The sequence below is a fragment of the Chlorocebus sabaeus genome, chromosome 2 (genome assembly GCF_047675955.1).
Source record: "Chlorocebus sabaeus isolate Y175 chromosome 2, mChlSab1.0.hap1, whole genome shotgun sequence".
Lineage (NCBI taxonomy): Eukaryota > Metazoa > Chordata > Mammalia > Primates > Cercopithecidae > Chlorocebus > Chlorocebus sabaeus.
Genome location: NC_132905.1, coordinates 98,190,051 through 98,218,049, shown reverse-complemented (window position 1 = coordinate 98,218,049; position 27,999 = coordinate 98,190,051). Strand labels below are relative to the sequence as shown.

At 63.6% G+C, this 27,999-nt stretch overlaps 1 protein-coding gene across 1 annotated transcript; it reads right to left on the bottom strand.

Annotated features, from left to right (window-relative positions):
* Positions 1 to 18: 18 nt before the first annotated feature.
* PFKL (phosphofructokinase, liver type) lies at positions 19 to 27,999 on the bottom strand. Its single transcript, XM_007969848.3, has 22 exons — positions 27,854 to 27,999; positions 20,648 to 20,721; positions 16,360 to 16,437; positions 15,113 to 15,302; positions 14,264 to 14,429; positions 13,722 to 13,766; positions 13,387 to 13,495; positions 11,061 to 11,156; positions 10,873 to 10,965; positions 8,807 to 8,932; positions 7,902 to 7,966; positions 7,171 to 7,234; positions 5,439 to 5,585; positions 5,111 to 5,181; positions 4,265 to 4,352; positions 3,448 to 3,600; positions 2,717 to 2,881; positions 2,460 to 2,521; positions 2,125 to 2,236; positions 1,334 to 1,433; positions 1,130 to 1,235; positions 19 to 669 (listed from the first exon to the last, which is right to left on the bottom strand). Exons 1-22 carry the CDS (start codon positions 27,936 to 27,938, stop codon positions 522 to 524), a joined length of 2,343 nt encoding a protein of 780 aa, XP_007968039.3. The 5' UTR covers positions 27,939 to 27,999; the 3' UTR covers positions 19 to 521.

Genomic DNA, 27,999 nt, shown 5'->3' with positions numbered 1-27,999 from the left:
GTTCCGCAGGCTGTGCTCTCCAGAGACCGATGCACCCCACGGTCAGGGTGATTTATTTCTAGAAAAGGTGACAGGTGCTGCACGTGGGCAGGAGCAGGTCACAGTGAGGCAGGGCCAAGGGCATCCCCCTCTCAACACAACCCAGGCACCGGCAGCCTACAGGCCGGGTAGGGCGAGGGCTGGCCCCTGTGAGTGAGCCCAGAGTGGGGAGAGGCTGGGGCCCATGGGGCGCCAAAGCCAGGGGACATCGGCCTGCAAACACCGACAGCCCCACGTCCCCTGGGCAGGAAGGTGGATGCCCCAGGACGCTCTGTCCTCCTGCTGCAGGGCCTGGCAGGCTGGTCTCAAGACCAGCCCCAAGGAGGCCTGGCAGGTGGCCAGGGATAGAGGCAGGGGCTGGGCTGAGCAAGGACACAGCCCCCACCTGTCTGCAGGCTCCAGACACAACAGCCCAGGCCCCATCTGAGCCCTGGCGCTGCAGCTGGCATGGGTGCGGGCTGGGGAGGGGCGTGGGCATGGCCTCAGAAGCCCTTGTCCATGCTCAGGGTGCGACGGGTCACGTGCTCCAGCTCCCCTGACACGTAGGCAGCCATGCTGATACGGTACTGTGCCAGCATCTTCAGCATGAGCCGCAGGCTCAGCCACCACTGCTCCCGCGGCATGCGGTGCCTGTGCGGGACGGGGATGGGGGAATGATGGGGAGTCAGGGGTCAGGGCAGCTCTTCAGGCCATGCCCCCAACCCCCCCCACCTCCCAACCCGGCGGCCTGTGCATGCCCCTCCCTCTGAACATCTCGATATCCATGGAGCCCTGCGGCCTCTGGGACGGGTCTGGGGTCCCCATCCCTCGGAGGCACAGCACAGTCAGCCACAGCCGCCCTCGGGCGTGCCCAATCCTGGCTGCCACGCTGTGCCCCCATGCCCACCCAAAAGCATTGCCCAGTGTCACGCTCAGAAGACTTGGGCATGGTCCCTGCTCTCCATGGCCTGGCGGGGACCGGGGCATGGGGGCCCAGGAGGACTTGCAGGGTCAGGGTGCGAGCGGGGCGGGGCCTGGCACACCTGCCTGGGGGACAGTCTGGGCCACCCCTCAGCCCCACGCGCCTCCACGAGGCTTCAGTGGAACTCACTCGAAATCAGTGTCTTTCTTGAGCTCAGTGACGGGGCTGAAGGCCACCGCCTTCTTCTTCAGGCCGATCACGCAGGCCGAGTCTGGGGCATTGGCGAACACCCGTCCTGCAAACAGAGGCACGTGGGAGCCCTCCAAGGCCGGGCCCTGCCCCAGGGAGCCAGGGGAGGGCGAAGTGAGGCCTCAGGTCGCACCCACCACCTACCCTTGCGGTAAACCTCATGCAGCTTCTCCGACAGCCAAAGCATGGCCTTCACCCCCAGCTTGGTCCCGTAGTTCCGGTCAAAGGGGGTTGGGGCACCGCCCTAGAAACAGGCAAGGCCCGGTTCCTGGAGCTGCCCTGGGCTGCCTGGGCCAAGGAGAGGGGAGGCCCAACCCCAGTGCAGACAGGGTCCCCACGGGGAGCCTCCCAGGCAGCTTCTAAACACCCATTCCTTCCAACCCCTGCACAGTTTCCATCTGTTCCCACATCGAGGACTCTGCCTGCTCTCTCCAGCTCCAAGTCCAGGCCAGAAGCTGCCTCCCGAGGCCGGCAGTCGGCTGCCCCTGGCCAAGTCAAGTGACCCCTGGGCTCCTGCATTGGCAGCCAGTGGCCCCACCTTGGGCCCCATCCCCAGCCACCCTGACTCCCCCTCTCTGGCTCAGAAAACCCCAGGACACAGGCTTCCTGCAGGGCCACCATAGGGCAGGGAGCATGCCGGGATCTAGGTGAGGGGCTCGGCGGATGTGGCCGCAGGAGGCCTGGAGGGGTGGGGGCCGGGCTCAGCATGTGAATGTCCTGGATTGGCCCGGGCCTGGCCCCAGCCCCAGCCCTTCTTGGAATGAGACCTCACCCAGATACGGGCCTCGGTCCCCTCACTGGGGAAGGGCACACATGCCCGAGGACCTGCCGGGAGTGCCCGTGGGTGCCTGTGAGGCCTGGGACCCCTGGGCCCGGGGACAGATGGTGGCAGGGAAGAGGGGCAAGCCTTTCAGAGCCTCACCCCTGCCCCACACCTGCTGCAGGTGGCCCAGGACGTTGGTCCTGCAGTCGAAGACGCCCTTGCCCTCCGATGAGTACAGGTTGTACAGGAACTCCGTGGTGTAGTAGTCATGGCACTTCTCGTTCCTGAGAGAGACGGCAGGGCCTGAGTCAGCGGGGAGCGAGTTCAGGTCTCCCCCAAATCCTGAGTCCCCGCTGGGCCAGGCCTGGGAGAGGGAGTGCCAGCTCCCAGGAAAGCCGCCCTCACCCACCCTCTCCAAGGACCCCTCGTGCCTTCTCCTGCCCAGCCACTCCTCAGCAGCCCCGCCCCTAGCCCCTAGCTGTGGCCGGGGACCCACAGCAGCCTCACCGCAGCACCAGGCCCCTCTGAATGTCCGTCTTCATCTTCTCCGTCATGTGCTCCACGTTGACCTGCGGGAGGGGCCGGATGAGCCAGAGGACTGTGGGGAGGGAATTCCAGGCTGACCAGCGACCCAGGGCCAGCAGGAGCACTGGGCTATGAGTCCCGCCTCCCCGGGCCCTGCCCTGCGCTGGCCGGCCTGAGTGTCTGGGGCCCAGGCTGGCGTGCCGGCGGGTCTGTCACAGCAGGGGCCACGCTGGGCTCACCTTTAAGTCATGGATGTTGAAAGGGTCCTCGAAGACGTAGGCGGCGTCGGCCCCCACAGCGATGCCAGTCACGGTGGCCAGGTAGCCACAGTAACCCCCCATGGTCTCCACGATGAACACGCGGCGCTTGGTCCCCGAGGCGGACTGTTTGATGCGGTCACAGCTCTGGGGGCCAAGGGGGGTCAGGGGTCCTCCACGTGCCCACCCTTCCCTGCAGGCTGTGGGCATGGCTACCCTGCAGGGAGTCCTGTGTCTCCAGAGGCAGCCTGTGGCTGATGCACCCACGGAGTCAGCAGCACCAGGCTTGGACCCACCTCCCACCTGGGCCCCACAGGACCAGGGGTTCTCAACCAGGTGACCCCAGTCTCAGGGCACAGGGGACAGTGGCCTGCACACACACTCTCTGTGGGCAGGCAGGGGTGTCCCCGGCCCTATGGACAGAGGCCAGGCACTGCTCTTAGGCTACCCAGCACTGGGGCAGGGACACTCCTGCCTCGGTCTCCCCGTCTGAGTTCATCAGAGTAGCGAGGAACAACGCAGGGCCCCCTGGCCCTAGAAGTGGCTATGGCAGGGAGCTGAGCCCCTTCACCCGGACCTGTGCCCCACCAACCCCAACCCTGGCAGCCCTCCCGGGTGCTCACCGCGCACTGTCCCCTCCAGCAGCCTCCGTAGGCTCAGCCCCACCCCACAAGGGCCTGGGCATGGCAGGCAGGGGTCCAGGAGCCCCGTACCTCCATGGCAGCGTTTACAGCAGTGTCAGAGCCCAGGCTGAAGTCGGTGCCAGGGACGTTGTTGCTGATGGTGGCTGGGATGACGCACATGACGATGCAGAGCTCCTCGTAGCGCCCGCGAGCCTCCACCAACTGCAGCACCCCTTCATAGGCCTGCAGCAATAGGGACAGGGGGCAGGTCAAGGGCAGCACCGAGGCCAGGGTGGGCCAGGGACAGGCTCTGCCGGCAGCCGCCCAGCCCTGCTCCCTGCTGACCTGTCACGTGCCCCGTGCCAGACTCCAGGACCCACCTGCTCAATCCCCTGGGGCTGGGCCAGGCAGTCAGCCTGGTGTCACCTCAGGACACCTCCCAGGGAAACTGGACTCTAACGAGGGTCAGGAGGCCCCTCCAACCCACTCTGACCCCGGATCCACTCCATGAAGCCTGCAGTGGGCTTGGCTTTGGAGGGCAAGGGGGAAGGGCTGTCATTCATTTATTATTTAGGGACAGCTTGCCCAGTGCCAGGACACCACGTAAGCAATGCCATCCCGCACCTACACTTTTGCCTCCTCTGCCTCCCTTCTTCCTCGTCCTCCCGCTTCCAAGCCCCCTTCCTCCCCTGCCCCTCCTCAGCACCAGGGTTAATTGGAACCTTGGGAAACTTTCTGGAGAAAGTAAAGAACCCTCCCGAGCCCACACACCACACTTAAAACCCTGATCCTCTTGGCCCCTGCATCACCCCAGCCGGCACACAGGTTTTCAGGACGGGCCCCTCAGCGGGAGGACACCTCGGGTCCCCTGCGCCCCAGGACTTTTTCATCCGCGGGCAGCCCTCACCTCAAACCCGCCGACCACCAGCAGGGCATGGATACCATAGATGCGGATGTTCTCCACGATGGACTCCAGCTGGCCCTTGGGCAGGGTCCTGCAGTCAGAGACACATCCGTGTGAACATGCAACGCCCAGGGACGCATGTCCACATTGCATCTAATCACAGAAAGGCATTGCCTTGGCCGTTCCCCGAGCCAGTCAGCAGTCACTGCAACGCCCTGGATGTGACTCTGTGGCTTCACATGGAGAGGGGCACACGGGCCCAGCGTGAGCTGCCTGGGCACCACTCAGCATCACCAGGCATGGACCAGGCAACCAAGTGAACCCCCCACCCCCCTGGGCTCCCCATGGGCACCCCTTCCCGCCCGAGGCTTTCTCGTCCAACACTCAGCAGCGGGAGGGGACGCCTCCTCCGGCCCTCGCAGCCGCTCAGTGGCTCAGGACTCAGCGACTTCCCCTGTAGCGCACAGGGTGACTGTGCCCTCCCCATGCCCACAGAAGGGTCTCAGGCCCTGGGACAAAAGCCATCAGACAGGCCCATAGCCACAACCAGAGTGGTGACAGTTCAGGCTGCCTGGCCTGGCCAGGCAGTGACAGACACTGGGCCAGCTTCCCTGCCACAGAGAGCCCACCGTGGGCATGGGGCTGCCAGAGCAGCCTGCCCTACACAGCTGAGCTCAGGCCTGGAAGCCCCAGGCAGGAGGCGTGAAGCCTGCTCTGCACAGATCACCAGCCGGAAGAGGGGCCGAGCCCAGGGCCCTGGGCTGGGTTCCCCTTGCCGCCCCCACCTGCAGGGCCTGGAGACTGCGCCTTGGCCCTCCTGCCCACAGGTACCCACAGCAGGCAGCTCACCTCTTGGTCCCCAGCATGGAGCCACCACGCCCCAACCAGCCGGCCACGTTGTGCCAGCCTACTGCTTGCACCTGTCAGGAGGACATGCAGCTTCAGGGGCCAGTCTGAGCCTCTGGCCAATTTCCCCCAGGGGTGGGCCTGTGCCCGGGGGCCAGCCAGTGCTGGGCATCACGCTGCAGGCAGAGCTGAGCACCCAGGCCTGGGTGGGCACCGACTCATGGACCCAGGCCTCGGCCTCCACCTCTAGCAGCCGGCCCTCCACAGGAGACGCCCCAAGTCTGCACACAGAGGGCCCAAGTCCTCACTTGTTTGCCCCTGCCGGACCCACCTGACCCTTGGCTAGGCCTTCAAAGCCGTCGTGCACGACGTACACCGTGTGGCCCTGGGAGATGCCAGTCCGCACCGCCGAGCGCACGGCCGCGTTCATGCCAGCCGCTGGGGCGCCCACATTCAGGATGGCCAGGGAGAAGTTAGACTTCAGAGAGAAGGGGAGACGAGCATGAGGCACGGCCAGGGAGGGGACCTCCAACCTGCACAGGAGGTCAGCAGGCCAGCAGGTTCTGGAAAAAGGGGCCAGGCCCTGCCACCAGCCTGGACACTGCCCAGCACACCGACTGCCCTGGGAATACGGTATCTGTTCTAATTCCAGAAGTTTCTGGTGAAGACCAAAAGAGACACGGTGCAAGCCCGGCACACAGGCAGCAGAGGAGGCAGAGGGGGCGAGCACCATTGTGAAGCCAGGCCTGGGGACAGGAGCACAGGTCAGAGCCCACACAAGGGGCCAGCAGTGGGGGGAGAGGAAGGGGCACAGCCACGAGGAAGGTAGGGGCCCTGACTATCCTGTTTCCTAGTAGCCACGTTAAGGGAAGGGACAAACACATGGAGACAGACCCGTGAGGACTACAGTTAATTTAACCTGATAGACCAAAACCCCACTATGTCCATGTGAATCCAGTGACGGCTGCCACCACCTCCCTGCAGCCCCCGTGCTGAGACTCTGAACCTGGCGTGCACCTGTCACGTGTGGCACACCCGACTTGGCAGCAGCCACACCCAAGGGCTCCATAGCCACATGGCCCCACCTGGTCCTGGTACGAGCCAGCCCCGCTGCCCACAAAGTCAGTCACACCCCAGCCAGGTTCTGGGTGGTTCATGGAGACCATGTTGCCCCACCTCGAAGGGTGCAGCCCACTGACTAGCTGTGGGGATAAGCAGGAAGCTGGAGCAGCAGGGACACCCAAAGATGACCACAGATGGGAGGACCAGACCCAGGCTGGGCCACGCTGTCCGCCCCAGCCTGCAGCTCCAGTTGTGGCTCAAGGGGCTTGGGAGCCAGGACCTCACTGACCATGACTCTCTACAGGACTCTCGTTGTCCCCCAGGACTTGAGAAACAAGCCATTTCATCCTTATTTCGGAGAGATCCCATTTCCTGAGGTTTTCAGCTGTTTGGGGACATTTTCTTTTTATGTTCAGAGTTTCACTCTTATCGCCCGGGCTGGAGTACAATGGCACGATCTCGGCTCACTGCACCCTCTGCCTCCCAGGTTCAAGTGATTCTCCTGCCTCAGCCTTCTGAGTAGCTGGGATTATAGGCGTCTGCCACCACCACGCCCAGCTAATTTTTGTATTTTTAGTAATGACAGAGTTTTGCCATGTTGGCCACGCTGGTCTCGAAATCCTGACCTCAGGTGATCCGGCCACCTCAGTCTCCCAAAGTGCTGGGATTACAGGTGTGAGCCACAACGCGTGGCCGCTGGGGACATTTTCTACACAGTGGCTCCTCCTCTCCTGAGTTAAGCCTGTGGGCCTGACTTCATTTCCATCAACCATTGAGAAGCGACAGCCAGCCCTGCAGCCAGGCTCCCAGCAGCAGGGACCTGCCAGTCACAGTGGTGCCTGAGCCTAGGCAGAGGCCGAGCCCACCCTCCCAGCTTCCAGCTCAGCCCCCAGCAAGAGGGAAGGCAGGGGCAGGCAGGCCCAGCCACAGGGGCCAGCGTGAAGAGGCTGCAGAATAACACAGCCCGTTCCTCCCTCTGTGGGTGCCACTCCCTGCCTTACCTTCTCCTTGGGGGGCTTCTGGTGGGCGAGGAGCTTGTAAATGTTCCAGTTGTTCTCGAAGCTCCTGGAAAGGATTCGGGTCACGCCATGCACAGCCCTGCAGCCCTGCAGCGTACAGCCACAGCACAGCCGTGACAGCCCAGGAGGCTGGTCACAGGCACACGGCCTGACGGAAGCTCAGCCATGAGGCAGCAGACACCACGTATGGCAGACAGGGCACCTTCCACAGACGGTGCAGGATCCCCCAACACAACACGAGGCTGCACCACCCGTGTAGCAAAGCCCGTGGCCGGCATCCAGCTCAAGGGAAGGTTGACCACCTTGGTAGCAGGTGGGGGCATGGATGGGAAACCAGACGTCCAGTCCAGCCTGACCCGGCCACCAGGACACCTGCAGGAGGGCCGCACCCACACCCCACATCTGCCAGCCTTCCCAGCCCCCACGGGGCCACCCCACATCCTGGGCTTGCGCCCACAGCTTCTCATCCCCTCACCATGCCCAGATCCCTGTGCACTGGGCCCTGCCCATGCTGCCGCCCAGGGTCTCCTGCAGCACCACACCTCCCAGCCCGCCTCCTGTACCACCCCGCAGGCCCGTTCCTCCCTCCATCTTCAGATGCGGTGCCCAGAAGGACGAACCAGGCCAGGAGTGCGCAGCACCACCGCAGCACGTGCTGCCTGGCACCGGGACCCAGCCAAGTAAGAGTGCAGGGGTCTGCTGAGGGGGCTTACCCGCCACGGAGCTGGATGGCCTCGTCAAACCTCTTATCATCCATGGCTTTCTGCACTTCCTTGGTCTTAAGGAAGAGAAACAGAACACAGGCTATGGAGGGCCCGGCCAGAACACCCATGGCTACTGCCCTGTCCGGTGGGACCGACAAGGGCAGATCTGGCCGGCATCTCCTGACCCTGGCCCAGGCCTGGCAGCCTCTTCCTGGGAACAGTGGTCACCACCAAGGCCAGCTCTTCTGGGGCTGGTTGAGGCCAAGAGGCCCTACCCTGCCCCCAGCTGCCCTCTCCTCCTCCCAGCAGTCCCAGCTCCAGGCAGGGCCACTCTGCCCCCGTTGCAGGCCTCCAAACCCACTGAGCCGGGGCTTGACCAGCACCCACACCCAGCCTCCTGGCCTCTGCCCTCCCCATACCTACCCTCCCGGGGTCCCTGCTCCCCACACCTACCCTCCCGGGGTCCCTGCTCCCCGCGCCTCCCCTCCCGGGGTCCCTGCTCCCCGCGCCTCCCCTCCCGGGGTCCCTGCTCCAGCCACCCGTGTCCCCCATCAACGGCCCAAGCTCCTCCCAGGGCTCCACTCTGATCACCAGCCCCTCCTCCTCCATCCCATCCTAACCCCAACTCCCACCACTGCCCACAGAAGCTCAGTGGCTGAGGACCCACAACTTCCCCTGCTCACCAGACTCCCTGCAGCTCCAACACACCTCTTGGGGACCGTCCCAGCTCCCACGTCCCACCCGGGGATGTGCTCACATCCCCTTCCCTCCCTGGAGGCCTGGGATGCCCTGGGCCAGCCACGAGGCCCTGCCTTCCGGTGCTTATGGTGCTGAGATCCCCAGAGAGCAGTGGGGCCTGCGAGTGGGGATTAGGGAGGGCCCAGGCGGTTCTGATGGGGGGACCCAGGGCTTACCATCTGCACGCACTCCATGAGGGGCAGCCGCACTGACTGGTTCCCTGAGAGGCTGACCACGCAGGCCGGCGTGTCAGGGGTGGCCTCCAGCAGCGCCATCACCGCCTCCATGCCCATCTTGCTGCTCTGTGGGGAAGGGTTCAGGCTGGCACACCCACTTGGTCCCTCTACCCCAAGCTACATGCCTATCCTCTGCAGATGTGCAAACCCCAGCTTCCAGAGCCCCCCACGCTGATGGAAGCTTCCAGAACAGGTGGCACTAGAGATGGAAACGTGTCTGACCAGCGTTCACGACGGCATGCTGGACCCCGTTTCAGGGTCTTCGCTGCCCTGCCGGGAGGCCCAGCCTGCACTGTGGGCTGCAGCATGCCATGTGATGCAACCCACCCGCTGTCGCTCAGTGTCATGGCTGGGCACACAGGCCATGTCCCCAGGGCCCCGTCCGCTGCGATGGTTCCTCCCATGGAGGCCCTCATGTCGTGACTTCCCTGGTGTGTGTCCGCGCCAGCCAAGGGGATGGGCAGTGGACACATCCAGGAGCTGCCCGCTAGGGACACACTGCAAAGGCAGGCCCCAGCCCCACCCCGGGAACTGGCCACAGTGGACAAGAAAGTCAGGCCTGCAGTCGCCGTGGCCGTGCCATGACCACCAGTGGCCGGCCCTATAGCAGCCCAGCAGCTGGCCTCCTGGGGCCACAGACAGCCCTCCGGGGTCCACACAGGTTTCTTCATCTTGCACGTGAGGCACAGGCGGCACCTTATTCCGGGCGGTCTCTCCGGGATGCTGTTTAGGGAGCAGCCTCGGAGACACCCCCCATGCAGGCTGAGGCTCCTTGGAAAAGTCCAGGTTACCACTGCACATGCTCGGTTCCCCGGCCCCTCCATGTCACCCAGTGGGAATACAGGCTCAGGGAGCTCAAAAACGCTGATGCTCTGGGTGACAGCTGCTGGGACTGCGGGTGATCAACTGTCCTTTGTTTCAGAGCTGGCATCGGGCATCCAAGACACTGGCTGGAAAACCCTGCAGCCTGCAGGCTGGGAGCGCTTGGCTGGCCCGGTCATGGCAGCAGCATTTCCGCCACCCAGGCTCGGCAGCCGCGGCTGGCTTGCCCTGATGTCCCAGGCCCCTCAAGAGGTTCTTCTGAGTGAGCCTGAGCCCACACAGAGGGGACAGCAGCTGCCTGGCTAGGTCGGCGGGGTCTCTCTCTGAGGAAGCGTCCCCTCTGTACAGCGGCCCCCGTCCAGCTCCATGGGTTGCCTGGGAAGGCTCAGCTCAGCACAGGAGTCACAGGGCCAGGTGCAGTCACAGAGCTGGGCGCAGCCATCTGGTCTCCCTCAGCACAAGTCCCACCTGCCTGACAGTCTATGGCCCTGCATGGTGACCACCCTCACACACAGGCATTTTGCCTTCCATGGGGCCTTCCTGGCCCCAGACTCATTGCATTTGGCACCAACTTGATTCCCATTTTGCAGAGGACAAAGTGAGACCCAGCAGTGATCAGAACCAAGGACGGCGAGGCCACGCCAGACCCCAAATGCTCCCTCCCAGCACCAGCCTCCCAGACCGTGACGCCGCAGGCAACATGGGCACCACCCTCTGCCCACCCAGCCCCTCTCCCAGGGCCTGTCCCTGGCCACCAGGAAGGTCTGTGGCCCTGACTGCTGCCACGTGGGGCTGGAAGGGGGTGGGGGGGTAGAACGGCCAGGAGGCACAGGCTGGCGGGGGGCCTCCCATGGTCCCCAGGTCTGAGTTCCCTACACCTGCAGGGGAACGGAGAAGTCAGGCCTCAGTTTCCCCCAGGAGGAGCAACAACTTGAGGGACCACCCACCCCACACACCCACACTGACACACACCCACACACACTGAAACACACACCCACGAGGACCACGCATCCCCCTGCATACCCCCCCACACAGACATGGACACTCACCCACAGCCACATGGACACAGACTCACCCACAGCCACATGGACACAGTGCACATGCCACACTTGCGTGCACACTGCTCACACGCACAGACCACGCTCACCCACGCACATACACAGGGCAGGGTGATGGCCACTTACCAGGACTCGGTCGAAGGCAGAGGGCGTCCCTCCCCGCTGCACATGGCCCAGCACAGTCACACGGGTGTCGAAGCCCAGCCTCTGAACCACCAGCTGCAGGAGAGTGCGAAGGACCAGCCCTGAGCCCCAGCCCACGTGGGCTAGAGGAGCAGGGGGTCTGCCCAGTGGCCGCCCCCAGGCCCACGCACATCCTTCACGTAGCTGGACGAGATGGGCTTCCCGTTGCGGTCGATGGCACCCTCAGCGATGATGATGATGTTCAGTCGGGACCCGCGGCTCCGAGTCTGGGTCAAAGACACGACAGGGCTCAGCTGCCAGGTGGGAAACCTGCCCCGGGCACAGCCCCCAGGCGCCAGGAGCCCTCCCTGGGGCCACCATCCCCAACCCACGTGGGCCAGGGCATAACCCCCACCCAGCAGGAGGAAAGGAGGCCTGGAGCGTCAGGGCAGAGACCACGCTGGGCCCACTGGGACCCCCGCCCTCCTGGAGGCGGTGAACAAGAGGACTCTGCCCGAAAGCCTGGGAAGGGCAGCAGGGGAGGAAGGGGACCCTCGGGGCTGGGTCCAGCACACACACAGCTGGGACTGGGCCCTTGTGTCTGGTGAAGCCTTCCAGGAGGGAAGACACACAGGGCTGCAGCTCCGTGGGGCACAGGGCAGAGGGGCCTGCCCGGGGTAGCCTGGGCTGCTTGTGACTCCTGTGAGCCTCCATCTGCTCATCTTAAAACCGGGGGCCTCACGTCGCTGCCACCAGCCAGGGGTCCCCGGACACCCTGCACCCTGAAGCCACTGTGGGTCCACGCTGGTGCACATGGGACACACCATCGCCTCTGCCAGCCTCAGGCTGCTGCCTCAGCACCACACGCCGGCCGTGGCCCAGCTCTCTGGGAACTGAAAGGGCTTCCAGCATCCACTTCAATGACCCAACAAACATTTGTGGGACTCATTCTGAGCCACAAGCCCCTTGTTTGCCCTACCACAGGCCACAGAGCCTCCGACCAGGAACAGGGTGGGAGCAGCTCAGACAGGGCCCGGGTGCGGTGGGAGTGGAGGGCTCCCTGGAGGAGGTGGCGCCGGTGCAGGTGAGGTCAGACACCTGGAAGATGGGCTGCAGGTACAGCAGGAGAGCTGCACCACCCTCCCTGCCCCAGTGCACCCTGGGTGGTGGGCAAGGCGGGCACCCGCATGTTATAGGGGAAAACAGGCTCTCAGCGAGAGAGCAGGAAGGAACCAGGTGGGCCGACCTCGCATCCAGGCCACTTCCAGGAGGGCCCAACCTGAGTCACAGACATAAGCCAAGACCGAGGTCGCCACTGCAGCCGGGCCCCCCGGGGTGAAGTCTCTGCCCTAGGAGAAGAGGCCCCTCGCAGGACCCGCACCTCGGGCCAGCCTCGCCTGTAGGGTTCTATCTCCGCCCAGCCCCTGGGCTCCACTGGGGAAGGTTCCAGAAGCCAGGTCATGACCCACGGTCTCTCCCACTGCCCTCGGCAGCGCTGTAGAGCCACGCGGAGGTGGAACCAGTGTCCACACAGATGGCAGTGACGCTGCCACCTTCACATGGGGACAGGGATACCCTGTCAGCCTCAGACCCACCCTGTGCCCCCAGGGCTGGTTCCAGTGGTCCTGCCTCAGCCTCAGAGCACAGAGGACAGAGCTAGAGCCACGGGGCCCCTGGGCTTGCCCTGCACGGTCAGGCGTGAGCGGAGGACAGCCTGAATGGCCCATGCCTCTGGTCCACCACTGAGCCGAGCCCCACCCCACCAAGGGGCCGACCTGTCCTAGTTGAGGGGTCTCAGGGTCCACAGGGCAGTGTCAGCCTGTTCTAGGCCAGAGCCCCCAATTCCACCCCAAGGGACCAGAGGGTAGCATTCCAGGCACGCCCACTCCAGGCACCCCAACTCCAGGCACCCCAACTCCAGGCACACCTCTCCCGGCCAGGTACCCCCCATCCCTCCCAGAGGAGGTCGTGGCCTCCCAGCAGCCTCCCTACCCTCTCCTGTCTCCAGGACCTTCTGTCCACTGTGACTACAGCCACTTTCGGATACATCTCTCCAGCCTAGAACCCATCCCTGGGCCCTGACCGCCCTCAGGGGAAGGCCCTGCTCCCCACCTGGCCCAGCTCCTGGCCTTGCCACCCCCAGGGCCCTGCTGTCTGGACCTTGCTAGGGCCACTCATCCTCACAACCAACCATCTCCCGCCGGCCCAGGCTCAGCCATCCCACCCCAGGAAGCAGCCTCACCGAGTTCCCCACACTGACCACGGAGCTGAGCCTGAGGCGGTGGTGGCCTGAGTGACCCCCTCTGCCTCCTGCCCACCAAGGGCAGGATCACAGGTGCCTCACGGAGGTCAGCCCCGTAGCCCCCACTCCTTGTGCGTCCTGCCCCGAGAGGCACCTGCAGCTGCTGTTGAACCCATGAGTGATGCATGAGTTGGTCAAAGTTGGTTCCAAAACCCCAGGGACACTACCCAGGGCCCAGGACACCTGCGGCCCCCAGCAGGCTGGACAGCACCCACCTCACCCAGCCTCTCGCACATGAAGTTCTCCCAGCCGTCCTCGGGCGGAGCCTCAGGAATGAACAGCCAGTCGGCCCCCGAGGCCAGTGCCGATACCAGTGCCAGGTACCTGGAGGAGTGAGTGCCCACCTGCTCAGGACCCCCGCCCAGTCATTGAGGGCAGCTTCACCGTCCCCGGAGGCCCAACTCTGGGCCACAGCTTCTCTGTCTCTCCCGGCCCCCGCCCGGCTCTCTCACACCCATGGTGTTAACTGAGCCCTGAATATGCCACACCTGTCGCTGCGGTCCCCAGCAGCACCCGGCCCGCCCCTGCAGGCCAGGAAGACCCTCCTCACCCGCAGTGCCGGCCCATCACCTCCAGCACGAAGGTCCTCTGGTGGCTGCGGAGATGGAACAGGAGGAGGCATCAGTGCCAGCCACACGGCCCTGCCAGCCCGATTCCCTGCGGGGGTGCCCAAGGGACCCGGTGGATGGAGAGGCAGGCAGGGCACAGCCCCTTCTCGTGCCCAGGCTCTGAGCTAAAAGATACCTTGGCCTCCTTCCAGCCTTTGGGCTGGTTTCGACTGATCTGCTCCAAAGCTGAGGGTCATTTGCTGAGCCCAGGCCTGGCCAGCCCAGGACTTCCTCTGGGGGGGCATCACACCCCAGGGCAAGCAGCTGCCCCTCAGAAGGGGCTGCACAAAGGCCCCCCGCAGCCTGGCAGAGTGGGAGTGGAACCCACTATGCATCCCCCGAGCTGGGGGCTGAGGGTAGCTGGCCTGGAGGCTGGGGCTACCAGAGTCCACTGCCCTTGCAGATGGCCATCACCCCGAGGCCACCTCACCACCGTGCGGGGAGGAGGGGCCCTGAGCTGGCAGCTGGCGCCAGCCTCACTCACCTCTGGGCAGTGGTGGTGATGGCATCGATGACCTCCATGATGCGGTGGAGGGCCGAGTCCGTGCCAATGGTCATGTCGGTGCCGCAGAAGTCGTTATCAATGGAGCCCACCAGGCCCGCGATGTTCAGGTGCGAGTAGGTCTGGGCTGTGGTCTCTGAGATCTTACCTGGGCCAGGAGAAGCAGGAGGGCCTGGCTGAGGCTCCACTAGCCCCACCACAGGGCCAGAGACCCCTCTCCTGCCACCCTTCCTCCCGCATCCCAGGCGTGCAGCCTGGCAGGGCCCCAGAGTTCCAAGCTCAGCCTCCTCCCATCCGGAACCCTGCAGCAGCACGGCTGGATCCGCTGGAGCCGAGTGCAGACGGGGGACCTCTGGGGTGCCTCGCAGAATGGCCAAGGCCTCACCTCAGGGTCCTCCATGTGAGGGACATGGAACAGACAAGGCTCCAAGTGGCCACTTTCCAAGCGGCAATCTCAGTCAGGACTCTGTGTCTTGATGTCACCCCAACTTTAACTCTATTTCTGCAAACTGTGACCACGCCTGTCCAGAATCTCCCTCGGATCAATCACAGAGACTTGTCCACGCGACACAGGGTGAGCCACGCTGGCCTCCACCAGCCCCAGGCACTGCCCGGGTCACCTCCCTGAGGCTTGAGCCCTGACCTCCATCTCTGGGAGACGTCCCAGCTTGCACTGGCGGGCGCCACTCCGCCCTGGCAGCGGCCAGACAGCCCCTCATCTGCCTCGGGGTACCCAGGGCTCCCTCCTCCCTCTGTCCTGCCCATTCCCACACCTGGCAGCAGCGGCCAAACAAAACCCCGAGGCCTCCAGTGCGCCAGGCACAGACCCACCTTCCGCCACCAGCTCCTCCAGCAGGCTGCCCCACTCGCTGCGGAAGATGTTGGCACCCGTGAGGCTGCCGTCCCCACCGATGACGCACAGGTTAGTGATGCCACGCTGGACCAGGTTGTAGGCCGCTGTCCGGCGCCCCTCCCGGGTGGTAAAGGCCTTGCAACGGGCACTGCCAATGATAGTGCCGCCCTGCACAGAAGAGGGCAGAAACTTCAGGGACCTGGCAGGCGGCAGACAGCCCCTGGGGATCATCGGAGGGACCCCAGGACTGGGCAGCAAGGGGACTGGCGGACCCTGCAGAGTGAGGCAGAAGCCCAGGGTCCCTGGAAACCTGAAGTGGCCCCACCTCCCTGGGCCTTTCTCCTTGGACAGACAAAGAGGAGGACGATGTTCCTCCGGCCCTGGGCTCAGGAAGCCTCAAAGTAATAGAGTAGAAGGCTTTGGAGACCAGAAAGCACAGTACACACTCACACGCATAGACTGCCACACACGTGTGTGCCCATGTGCACACACAGGGCCTGCACCAACTCAGGGAACTGGCTGGGGCCTCCAGGGCACGAGCCGCAGCCGCAGCAGCTCCAGGTGTGCTCACGCAGCCCCTTAAAGCCAGCCTCAGCCAGGGCTCCTCCAGGACCCAGCACCGCCATATCTCCAGGCCCTCCTGGCCCCTGGCAACCCCAGGACCCTGTGACCCAACAACTCCATGGCAGCAGATGACAGGGTCAGCCTGAACCGGAGCCCCGTGGGGTGCAGCACGTGTGTGTGTGTGACTCTGAGTACATATGTCTGTATGTTCCTGTATCTGTGTCCCTGTGTGTGCATCTGTGTATCTATGTGTGTATCTCTTATTTACGTGTCTGCATGTGTCTATCCCTGTGTCTGTCTCCATGTCTGTGGGCATCTGTGTCTGTGTGTGCACGCATGTGTGTGCACGTGTCTGTGTGTATGTGCACGCATCTGTGTATGTGTGCAACCGCCTGTGTGTCTCTGTGTGTGCACATCTGTGTGTGCGCACACGTCTGTGTATGCCAGTGTGTGCACGGGTCTGTGCGCGTCTGTGTGTGCGCGCATCTGTGTGTGTGTGCGTCTGTGTGTGTGCACGCATCTGTGTGTGCGTCTGTGTGTCTGTGTGTGCACGCATCTGTGTGTGTGTCTGTGTGCATGTCTGTGTGTCTGTGTGTGCAGGTCTGTCTCTATGTGTCTACAAGTCCGTGTGCACACATGCATCCGCGTTCCCGGGCCTCACCAGCTGGATGATGTTGGAGACGCTCAACCAGTTGGCCTGCTGGATGTTCTCACCTCCCTCCACGAGGCCCTCGTAACCCTGAAATCAGAGTGGGGCAGGCATGAGATAGGGGACCCCATGGTGGCCGGCAGCATGTGGTGTGGGAGCAGGACTTTCACCCCACCAACAGAAAGCTGGCCCAGGGGGCTGACTGTGAGGCCCCACCACTCCCAGGGCCTGGGGTAATGGGGTCTGGGTGCCCCACAGGGGGCTCGACACCCTCTGCACGACTGGTGAGCCCGTGTGTCCCGGGATGTGACTCCTGTGGTGAGCTGGTGAGCGCTTTGGTGCAGGGGCCTGTCTGAGCTCCCTCACCCCACCCGGATCCACACAGGCAAGTTCAGCGCCCCTAAGGCCCCAGCAGAGCCCGCCATCCAGCTCCTGAGGGTGCATCCTAGGTCTGCCTGTTCTGAACGTCCTAGAAACGACACCGCAGAGGCTGCTGTGTGTAGCTCCTTCTGTCCCCACTGGAGTTCTCCTGGGCGTGTGGCCAGCGGGGTGCTCCCGCTGTGTGGCGGCCGTGTGAACAGCCCGGGCTACCATCTGCCCACCACAGTGGGCAGCTGAGAACACACACACCTCCCTACAGGGATGCGCCCGTGTTTCAGGCAGGTCCCCGCCTGAGGGGGCTGCTGGGTCCAGTGGACCCGAGTGGCCATTGCCCGCAGGGCCGGCAACACCCCGGGCAGGGGCTCAGGCTCCGCGTCCCGCCACGCTGGCCGCACTGGGTCTTCCATCTGGTGCCACGGATCTGCCCCCCGTTTGGTTCTACCTGGGGTTTCCCAGACTGGACCTGCACAGCCTCCATGCCACGTGCCCGTTTCCTACTGCACGGCCAGCCCTTTCTTGTTGTTTGAGGGGAGGGGCCCTCATGACTGTGTTTCACTAAGGGTATGGAGAGGAGAAGGGCGGCCTCCTCAGTGCAGCCTCCGGTCCCTCCATGGCATCAGCAGCCTTCTCCGGGCCGTGAGGTGAAGCAGTGAAGCAGCCATTCCTCTGCCGGGGCTTCTGCTCCTCCCTCCGCCTCCTCCCCAACCGGGTGTCAGGGCCCTGGGGGCCAGGAGGGCAAGTGCCTCAACCAGGCAGGGGGTCAAGGGACAGTGCACGCTGCGGGGCATGCAAACATCCCCACTCTGGCCATGGCGGGCTCGCAGCCTGGCAGCCTCCCTTCCCCACCAGCTGGGTTGGGGGACAGGTGCTCCACCCCATCTCAGGGGCTGATCTGAGGGACCACAGAGCTACTTCCTCTGGCTCAGGCCAGGCCAGCCTGGCCCCTGTGGCTGTACCAGCCCTGAGCCAGGCACAAGGAAAATAGGAAAATGATTCCAAACCCACAGCCCCACCTGAGCAGGAGGCCACCAAACACAGATCTGTCTGTAAAACTCAGGACCCAATACAGAGCCCAGGTGCCAGCCAGGCCCCTGCTCCACTGGGCAGAGGGGCAGGCAGGTGTGGCCAGCCCAGCAGTCCCCAGAGACCCCACAAGGTCAGTGGTTCAGGTCTGCTGGAATCAGTCTCAGACACAACCTCCTCTTACCCTTGGAACCTTCTAGAAGAGGTTTGCCCCTCTCCACCCACTACTTCTCCATATCTGTCCTCCTAGGCCCAACTCACCTTACCCCTCCTTCCCCTCTCGTCCCGTCCCCTCCTCTCACCCCTGCAGGCCTGGACCCAGGCTCAGGGCCCTCCCCACTGTGCTCTGGGCTGTGCCTGGGAGGATAAGAGCAGCCTGGTTATGAGCCCTCCTTTGTGTCAGAACTGAGAAGGGTTTTCACCTCCAAGGCCACCCTTCTTTTCTGCCCTAACAATATCCCCAAGAAGAAGGGATCAGTCTCCTTGCTGAAGGAAACCAGTGCTGGGGTTCAGAAACCCAAAATGCAGTCTGATGTGAACGGGCGCAGCCACAGGTCTCCCTGACCTCCCCCTCCTGCCTCTTGACCCTCTGCCTCCTCCAAGCTCGGGATGCAGCTGCTCCCTGAAGCCCTCGAATCTGCCTAAAGCCCACAGCTGCTGGGGAAAGGAACAGTGACTGCCAGTCCCCCTCCCTGAGTTTCCATGCACTGAGGTCATCACAGGAAGAAAGACCTGTGTCTGCCAACACACCTGGGCAGGTAGTCACCAGGGCCAACAGACGCTGTCCAAGCCCATTGAATCCCCTAAAAACCATTTATGGCCGTGCGCGGCAGCTCACGCCTGTAATCCCAACACTTTGGGAGGCAGAGGCAGGTGGATCACCAGAGGTCAGGAGTTCGAGACCATCCTGGCCAACATGGTGAAACCCCGTCTCTACTAAAAACACAAAAAACAGCCGGGTGTGGTGGCGGGTGCTTATAATCCCAGCTACTCGGGAGGCTGAGGCAGGAGAATCGCTTGAACCCGGGAGGCGGAGGTTGCAGTGAGCCAAGATTGTGCCAGTGCACTCCGGCCTGGGGAACAGAGTGAGACTCTGTCTCGAAGAAAAAAAAAAAAAAATTTCCTCCCCCTCTAGAATCATCCAGGCTGCCCATGTCCCCTTGCCCTGGGAGGAGGGCAGGTCAGCGTCTTCGCCCCACCTCTCCACGCCTGTTCACAGTGAATGCCAGCACCTTTGCTCTATTAAACCGCCTTTCGCAAGTAGATTTTTCCAAGAACCTTCGCAGGATGGAGGGGAAGTCTTCCCCGGGCCGCTATACCAGAATGTCTCACCTCAAAATCCTCCTCTTAGATGTGGATGTTTCTGACCTAAAGCCCACTAGGCAGCAGGTGCAGGGAAGCTCTCAGCCTCGCCTCCCTTCCAGAGGAAAGCAGCACACAGCATCCCAAGACTAAGGCTCCTCCTGTTGCCGCCTGGACGGGACGTAAATGCCCCTCAGAACCCTCCGCACCCAGAGACAGCCCCAGGACCCGCACCCACCCCCTTCATTCCTTTTCCCATAAATTCACCCTCCCGCATTCCCCCACCTCCGGGGGCCCTCACACTGCGTGCCTGTACCCCTCGGCTTCTCCAGGTGCACTGGTCTCTGCTGGGGCTCTGCAGAAGCCAGGACTCTAGGCACGGCCAAGTGCCTCTTCTCCCCTTTTCCAGGACATACCCTGCACTGATGAACCTGTTTTCTGTCTTTTGCCACAGGAGTCTGCCCCAACCACGAATGTATGGGGGTCAGGAAAACCCTAATTTCTGCCCTTTGCCACTTAGAAGAAACTGGAGGTCGAGCAGGTGGCAGGAAGCTTCGTAGGGACACAGCCCAGCCTGCCTGGAGGGGCCCCCACACCCAGCTCCCCAGGGCTCTGAGACCTGCTTCCCAATCGACACGGGCAGGGACCCCAGCCTGGCCACAGGGAGAGGACGGGCCAGCACAGACTGCCCACTCACTCATCCACTCACACAGTCCCACAGAGGAAGGGCTGGGCAGGTGGGGCCCAGGTGGGGGCCAAGGTGGGGAACTGGGACCCAGGGCGGTGAGCGGTGAGCGGTGAGCAGTGAGCGGAGTGGGGCTGAGCGCCTGGAGCTGTAGAGCTGGGGCTGCTACATTTTATATAAACAGCTACATATTATGTAAAAAATGGTAACAAAATAGCAAAAGGCCTTGTGCAAAACCATCAGACAAGGCAAGAGTGCAGCCTGTGCCTGCGTGGTGTGGCCCAAGTGTGTGAATGCGCCTGTGTGTGCGTACGTGTGAGTGCAAGTGTGCGTGTGTAAATACCCAGGATGGAGGGCGAGCCCCAAATCTCCCACGGGGACTGGGGCTGAGGCAGGGGGGCATCCGCTGCTCCTACGGGAACACAATGAACATGGACACAGCAGAGCTGCTGCCAGGGGCTGCTCCTCAGGTTTGGGTGGAGAGGCAGGAGGCTGGGGAGGACAAGGGCAGCGATGGTGAGGTCCCTGGCCCCCACTCAGAGGCCTCGGGGCAGGACAAGGGCCCAGGCTACGGGTGTGGTGGGTGGGGCCTGGCCCAATCACTGTAGGCAGGGCCTGGGCTCCCTCTCCACCCAGCTCCTTCCCTGCCCCCAGGCCCGCCCCCTGCAGCCTCTGAGCCTCCAGCCAGGCTGAATCCCCGAATCAGCAGGTCTCTTTCTGCAGATGCCTTTGGCCTGGCCCCAAGCTCCCCCTCGCACTCCCCAAGACCAAGTACCCATCAGCTCCTCCAGGCCAGGACCACCCCGTCTCCCAGACCCACACTGTTCCGTGACCCACACAGAACACACCTCGGCCTGTGCCTCAGGAGGCCCCCACTCCCTGCACACACACAGCCCACCTTGGCCTTACCTCATAGATGAGGAAGACTTTGGCACCCACATAAATGCCCATGCGCGTCACAGCCCGGACAGCAGCGTTCATGCCTGTGGAGGTCAGAGCAAACCTGTCAGTCCCACGCTGAGATGCAAGGCCCTGGACACCCTCCCCATCTCAGAGGACAGGGGGTGGGGAGGCCCCAGACACCCTTACATCTCAGAGGACAGGGGGTGGGGAGGCCCCAGACACCCTTACATCTCAGAGGACAGGGGGTGGGGAGGCCCCAGACACCCTTCCCATCTCAGAGGGCAGGGGGTGGGGAGGCCTGGACACCCTCCCCATCTCAGAAGGCGCCAGGCTAGGAAACCTGAGGACCAGCCCTGGGCCCCGGGGGGAGGCTCGGGCGAACCCAGCAGGCTCTAGGCTTCAGCTTCCGAGCACCTGGAGTATGGTGCCCAGATAAACTGGGTACATCCCATGCAGGGCGTGGCAACCAGGCGTGTGTGGCTGTCCCGAACACACCCCACCGCCCCAACCTCTGCCACGGAGCCCCCACACTCACAGGCCACGGGGTCAGGTATTGACCACAAAGCAGGATAAAAAGTGGGCAGTGGAAAAGAGGCCAGCACCTCCCACACCAGCCCTCACCCCAGACATTCAGACTTCGGCACGGGGATGGAGGGGCGCAGGGAGCACCTCTGAGCACTGAGGAAGGCGCTCGCTGGAATGGGCATGGGCTCCTTCCTCCGCAATGAGATGGGGGACTATACGGAGGCCCTCCAACCTCAGCCACCCTGGGGACAGCACTGCCCTGCCCCAGGGCCTCAGGCACCCTTACCCCCCAGCCTGAACATGACGCTGGTGCCACCAGGCTCTGAGGTCACCTCCTCTTTCCTGTCCCCTTGCCCTGGGCTCCCGGGACTGCAGTGAAAGCCCCCATCCTGGTGGGGGCCTTGACAAAGCCGGTTTCCCGGACAGGGACATTGGCGGGAGAGGGGCATACAGGAAACACTGTTGCTAATGTACCCCACACCTTCTTCCTGACAGCCCCCAACTCAAAAGATATCCATGACTTCATACAAAAGGGGCAGCCAAGACCACCTAATCTTCAGAGAGGAAGAACCCCAAGCCAGCGGCCGGGGTCCCCCCACTGAGTGGGGTCTGGAGCCGGGTCACACACCTAAGCGTGCCCTTTCCCCTGGGACCAGCCCTGCTCTTCCTGCCTCCCTCCCGGCACCCATACCATGCCATCTATCCCTAAGCCATGCGGGTCCTCTGTCCCCAAGCCTCGTGCCCCTCAAAATCCCCTGCCCTCCTCCCTTCTCTGCACTCGCAGAGGTGGAGCTGCTGACTTGCTGGAAGCTCCTGCCCAAGCCTCAGCAGTTCCCTCAAACATGGAGACCCCACGAGAGGCCTCTCGACCTCTACCCTGGTTACACACGCTTCTCATCCGCTCTCCAGCTCGACCTGGGGCTCAGCAGGAGGGAGCAGGTGTGAGGTGAGGCCCCACGCCTTGAGAAACCCCAGGGATTGGCACACTGTGCAGGGTTCCCATGTAGCAGCCACAATATCTGCCACCATCCCCACACTACAGGGATCCAACAAGGTCCCAGAGGGAGGGTGAGGGACCTTCCAGAGGCCAGCAGGTGGCAGCAGTGGCAGGACTCACCCAGACCCATCCTCAGGTTCAGCAGGTGGCCCTCTCCCCCCTCTCCCCACCCAGCGGCCAGGGGATCCCGACGGGGAGGAGGGCTAGAGCCAACCCCGGCAGCCGTCCAGGAGGAAGCGACACAGACGTCAGAACGGGCGGAACACAGAGCCTGCAGGGAGCTGCAGCTGCCCACACTGGCAGCTTCTCCACTTGAGCAAGCAACCCCGTCTCTAAAGGAACAGCGCCTCCCTCACATCCCCACACAGATAGGCACAGATAGGCACGGGGCTGCTACAGCTGAAACGGGGATGGGAGCCCAGCAAGCATCCCACACACACCCAGACAGCCGAGCCCCGTCCCCCCAGACAGCCGAGGTCCCCCTCCCCCAGACAGCCGAGCCCCCCCGCCAGACAGCTGAGTCCCCCCAGACAGCCGAGCACCCCATCCCAGACAGCCAAGCCCCCCATCCCAGACAGCCGAGCCCCCTACCCGACAGCTGAGCCCCCCCCGACAGCCGAGCCCCCCCAGACAGCCGAGCCCCCCACAGACAGCCGAGCCCCCCCCGCCAGACAGCTGAGTCCCCCACAGACAGCTGAGCCCCCCCAGACAGCCGAGCCCCCCCATCCCAGACAGCCGAGCCCCCTACCCCAGACAGCTGAGCCCCCCCAGACAGCCGAGCCCCCCCAGACAGCCGAGCCCCGCCACCAGACAGCTTAGCCACCCCAGACAGCCGAGCCCCCCCATCCCAGACAGCTGAGCCATCCCAGACAGCCAAGCCCCCCTACCCATCCCAGACAGCTGAGCCCCCCCAGACAGCCGAGCCCCCTACCCCAGACAGCCGAGCCCCGCCGCCAGACAGCTAAGCCACCCCAGACAGCCGAGCCCCCCATCCCAGACAGCTGAGCCACCCCATCCCAGACAGCTGAGCCACCCCAGACAGCCAAGCCCCCCTACCCGTCCCAGACAGCTGAGCCCCCCCAGACAGCCGAGCCTCCTACCCCAGACAGCTGAGCCACCCCCAGACAGCCGAGCCCCCTACCCCAGACAGCTGAGCCACCCCAAGCACCCGACAACCAAAAACAGCCGGCAGAGCCAAGTCCTGCTGCCCCAGGCTGGGCGTCCAAGGCGGTGCTGTGACTGCAGGCTCCCCGTCCCCCACCCTCACCAGAGTCGGGGGCAGTGAGGGAGATCCACTCAGCCACAGCTGGCCAAAGCTAAGCCTCCGCCCCTCCCTCGCCCTCCCTAGAGACCTGGTCCCACCACAGGCCCAAGCCCACCTCTGGCAGGCGGCAGCTCAGGCAGGGCAAGGAGAGGGAGGGAGCAGCGCACCCAGGACGCCGTCCAACCACACGGCCTCTCTGGTCTCCCCAGCTCCAGGCGGAGTCTGTGTGCCACTGGGCGGCTCAGCCCAGGGTCACAGCCATCTCAGCAGCTGGCCTGGTGGGTTTGTCAGGGGGCCTGCGCATAGCAAAGGGGCTCCAGGATCAGGGGTCGGCAAGACTACCCCTCGCTTCCAAATGTCTTCAGGGCACTCCGAAAAATAAAACCTGCTTTGACGCCCAGACACAATGAAGCTGCCAAAACCCAGCTTTGTGCTGAGCCCTTGGGAGGAGAACAAAGTGGCCATGTCACAGGAAACTGGATTTCAGAACGGGACTGGCTGCGGCCTGAAGGAGGAAACTCTGGATTTTAGAACGGGACTGGCTGCGGCCTGAAGGAGGAAACTCTGGATTTTAGAACGGGACTGGAGTGGGTTTCTCTGTCAACCTCACTGGAAGCTGTAATCTTCAAAAGGCCTTTTTAGTGGTCCTTTAATCGGCTTTTCTTTCTCAAAATAAACCCCGGGCAGCAGTCGTCAGCACCACGCAGTCAGAGGGCAGGAAGGACGGTGGGCCTGCCGCTGCCTACCAGCAGGTGACAGCCACCCCTGCCCAGGAAAAAAGGCTGGAACAAAATTGATGTCTGAGGTTGGTGTGCTGGTTCCCAGTGACCTTTCCTCACCATTAGCTCCCGGGCAAGAAAACAGCATGAAATGGTCGCAAAGTTTAATGATCAGCTAAGGATGTAAGCATGAGCCTGAAGGCTCCAAACAGGACGCCACGATGTCGGGGAGGCGTGCGGGCCAGGGAGCTAAGTCCTCACCTGCGATAACAGGAAACCAACGTCCAAACACCCCGGCCAGGGAAAGGCAGGGCGTGGTATCCTCTGCAGGGCCAGGGCAGAGACAAACGGCCCAGAGAATTAAAAGTGCCCAGGCCAAGGCAAGATGAAGGTGGGCACAGGCAGGCCAGGCTGTTTTTTGTCGTCTTTTTTTTTTTTTTTTTTTTTAGACAGTCTCGTTCTGTCACTCAGGCTGGAGTGCAGTGGCATGATCTTGGCTCACTGCAACTTCTGCCTCCCAGGTTCAAGTGAATCTCCTGCCTCTGCCTTCTGAGTAGCTGGGACTACAGGCACACATCACCATGCCTGGCTGATTTTGGGGGTATTTTCTTTGTTTATTTTTGAAACAGAGTCTCATTCTGTTGCCCAGGCTGGAGTGCAGTGGCTCGATCTCAGCTCACTGCAACCTCCACCTCCTGGTTCAAGCGATTCTCCTGCCTCAGCCTCCTGAGTAGCTGGGATTACAGATGCGTGCCACCACACCCAGCTGATTTTTTGTATTTTTAGTAGAGGTTTCATCATGTTAGCCAAGATGGTCTTGAACTCCTGACCTCAGGTGATCCGCCCACCTCAGCCTCCCAAAGTGCTGGGATTACAGGCATGAGACACCACACCCGGCCTAATTCAAATCTTCTAGCTACCTTTGCACGGGTTATTGTGCAAATAGACATCCTTGAACAACACCCTCCCCTGCTCGACAACACGGACCCCTGTTCAATAGGAAAGGCATGACCCAGAGCCACACAGAACAGGACTTCTGGGCTGGCTGGAAGGAACTTGCAAGGTGGCCTGTCTTGTCCCCAACCCCCTTTTTCACAGAAGGGGAAACTGAGGCCTGAGAAGTCCCAGGGCTGGGCAACACTGGCAGATGGTGAGACTGGCTGTTCTCATACATCCAACAAACGTAGACTTCAGCATCGGGGCGGAAAGTGCCTCCCAGTCCCCACTCTCCTGCTGCCCGGCTGACACAGGGCATAGAGAAGGGCACACTCGGCCATGGGCTTCCCCTCGCCCACGGTCAGCCTTTCTAGGAAGGCAGTGGGGCCCCAAGAAGGAAAACAGGGCACCCACCATGGGGAGCCACACTGCGGCGGCAGCGGTGGCCGGGGAGAGCCCCGCAGACGGCTTTTAGGAACTCATGAAACAGAAGGACTCTGGTTCTGCCCAGAATGCCAGCTCCTCTCATCCTACTCGCCCCCATCCTCCTCCCTGAATCAGCCCCAGCTCTCAACTGGGGAAGCGTGTGGAGTCCTCCTCCCTTGCAGAAAACCACCTGTTCCCTGTCCACGCGTGGGAGCCCGCACACAGAGACGCTGCAGTTGCCAGGGGCTTGGGAAGGGAGGACATTTACAGAGGAAGACACAGGCCCAGCTGGGATGCCATGATCAGCCAGCAGGTGCACTGTGGGCACCCTCCCAGCTGCAGCCAGGAAGCGCTGCCCACCCCATACCAGGCACTGGGGCCACGCTGGGCATTCAGAACTCCCAGCTCAGATGGAGACGGGAGGCCCACCCAGCCGGCCTGCCCACAGGGTCAGGAGGGGCCTCCCATCTCCAGATCCTCCACCAGCATCCAGAACTGCCTGTCTGCCACTCTGGGTGTGCCCCCCCCGCCCCGCTGGCCCAAGAACCACCTGCCAGGCTTGCCCTTCAGCGACCTCCAGCGGGCCCCCGTTCTCTGTTTAGTCTGTGCGCGGGGCGGCGGGGGATGGGGGGACGGGTGCCACCCCGGGCTCTGAACCTTCCCAACCCTCTGCTGCTGATGCTCCCACTTTGCAGACAAGGAAGCTGGCTGGGGACCCTCTGTGTTTCAGGGAGCCACAGGGTGGCCTTTGGGGCTTCGCCAGCCTCACCAAGAAAGCGCCTCCCTGGTGGGCAAGTAGGGCCAGCCCTGCAGCAACCGTCTGCCCTCCAGACTCAGGCCTTTCTGGGTCTAATATCATGGGATGGAGTTTCCTGAGTCCACCCTCCAAGGCCGTGGACCTCCTCTCCCACCTGAACCCACAACCCACCAGGCCACACTCCAGGACACTGCCAGTGGCCCTCCAAGGCCGTGGACCTCCTCTCCCACCTGGACCCACCACACACCAGGCCACGCTCCAGGACACTGCCAGTGGCCCTCCAAGGCCGTGGACCTCCTCTCCCACCTGGGCCCACAACCCAGCAGGCCACACCCCAGGACACTGCCAGTGGCCCTCCAAGGCCGTGGACCTCCTCTCCCACCTGGGCCCACAACCCAGCAGGCCACACCCCAGGACACTGCCAGTGGCCGGCAACAAGCAGCAGCTCCCGCTCGAGCCACAGCAGTGAGGAGGTTCACAACAGGCATGGCTCAGCCAGGTCCGAAGGAGCGCCCTCTGCAGGCCGGGGTTCAGACAGCGACACCCACGGGCCACTCCTGCCTCCCTGACTCGGTCCTGGTCAAGGCCAGCTTCCTCCTCCCTCTTCCTGGCTTCCAGATAGGGAAAAGGAGGGTCAGGTGCCTGAAGCTGGCTAAGGGGGGTGTGTCTGCATTTTCTCAACCATTTTCTGAACTCTAAAAGACAGACCAGGCCCCGCTGCACAGCTTTGGGGTGCTAGCTGGGCCCCTTCCCAACCCAGCACCTCACTTCTGGTCTCCTAAATCCTCTCCTCTCTCCTCCTGAGGGTCAGGGTAAGTGGTGTCCTGTGCCACAGGTGCCACACTGGACATGTCAGGCCAGAGACACTGGAGGCCGGCAGTGGGCAGGACCAGGCATCCAGGAGGGAGAGTGCCAGGATACCACGCCCCCAGGCCGGACCCCCACCCAGCTCTGCCGACTCCCAGTCCCCACCACCTGGGGCCTCCCCAGTACCTCTGCAAAAAGAGTGACAACGGGGCTTTGCTCAAAGCCCCGGGCAGCTCATCTCCCCACCGCCCTCTTCCCCAGCTAGACCCATACGGAAGGCGGCCGTGAGGGCCCCGAGGAGGCAGCGCGGTCCGGGGGTGAGCCCGCCCCCGCCGCCCAGCCGGGAGGAGGTCCCGGAAACCCGCAGCCTGGCGCCAGCTCTCGGGAGGCACCGGGTCCCCAGGTCGCTTCAGAACCAGGAAGGACCAGGCTCTGGGGGCGGCGGGACCGGCACCCTCCGCTCACGTGGCCTTGGGGAATCCTCGAGGGGTCTTGCCCCGCAGCCCAGAGTCAGACACACCCCCCAGGCAGGGCGCGGGCGGCGCCAAGACCCAGGCGGAGGCCGAGAACGTGGCCGGCCGCACGTAGGCCAGAGACCGCGCTGGGGCGGAGCGGGGGACGGACCCGGGGCAGGAGGGAGGCCGGGGCTGGAGGCCGGGGCTGTAGGGAGGCCGGGCCGGCCCGAGACCCGGGTCCCAGGGCTCGGCGGGCGCTCCGGAGAGGCCGGGACGGAGGCGCCCCCCACCCCCTGCACCGCGACGCGGCCGGGACCCCCGCCCACCTTGCGCGTCGCCGCCGCTGGTCAGGACGCCGATGGCCTTGCCCGCGCCCGACGCCCGCAGCTTCTCCAGGTCCACCGCGGCCATGGCGGCGGCCGAGACCCGGGCCCAGCTCGCACTCCCGCCGCCTGCGCCGCGCCGCCGTCCC

Coding starts and splice junctions, on each gene's coding strand:
- PFKL (XM_007969848.3), bottom strand. CDS start 27,938: ATGGCCGCGGTGGACCTGGAGAAGCTGCGGGCGTCGGGCGCGGGCAAG. Junction 11,157..13,386: donor TGTGCGAGAGGCTGGGTGAG/GTGGGTGCTGTC, acceptor TCTTTGACCCAG/ACTCGGAGCCGCGGGTCCCG. Junction 2,882..3,447: donor CTGTAAACGCTGCCATGGAG/GTACGGGGCTCC, acceptor CTTGGCCCCCAG/AGCTGTGACCGCATCAAACA.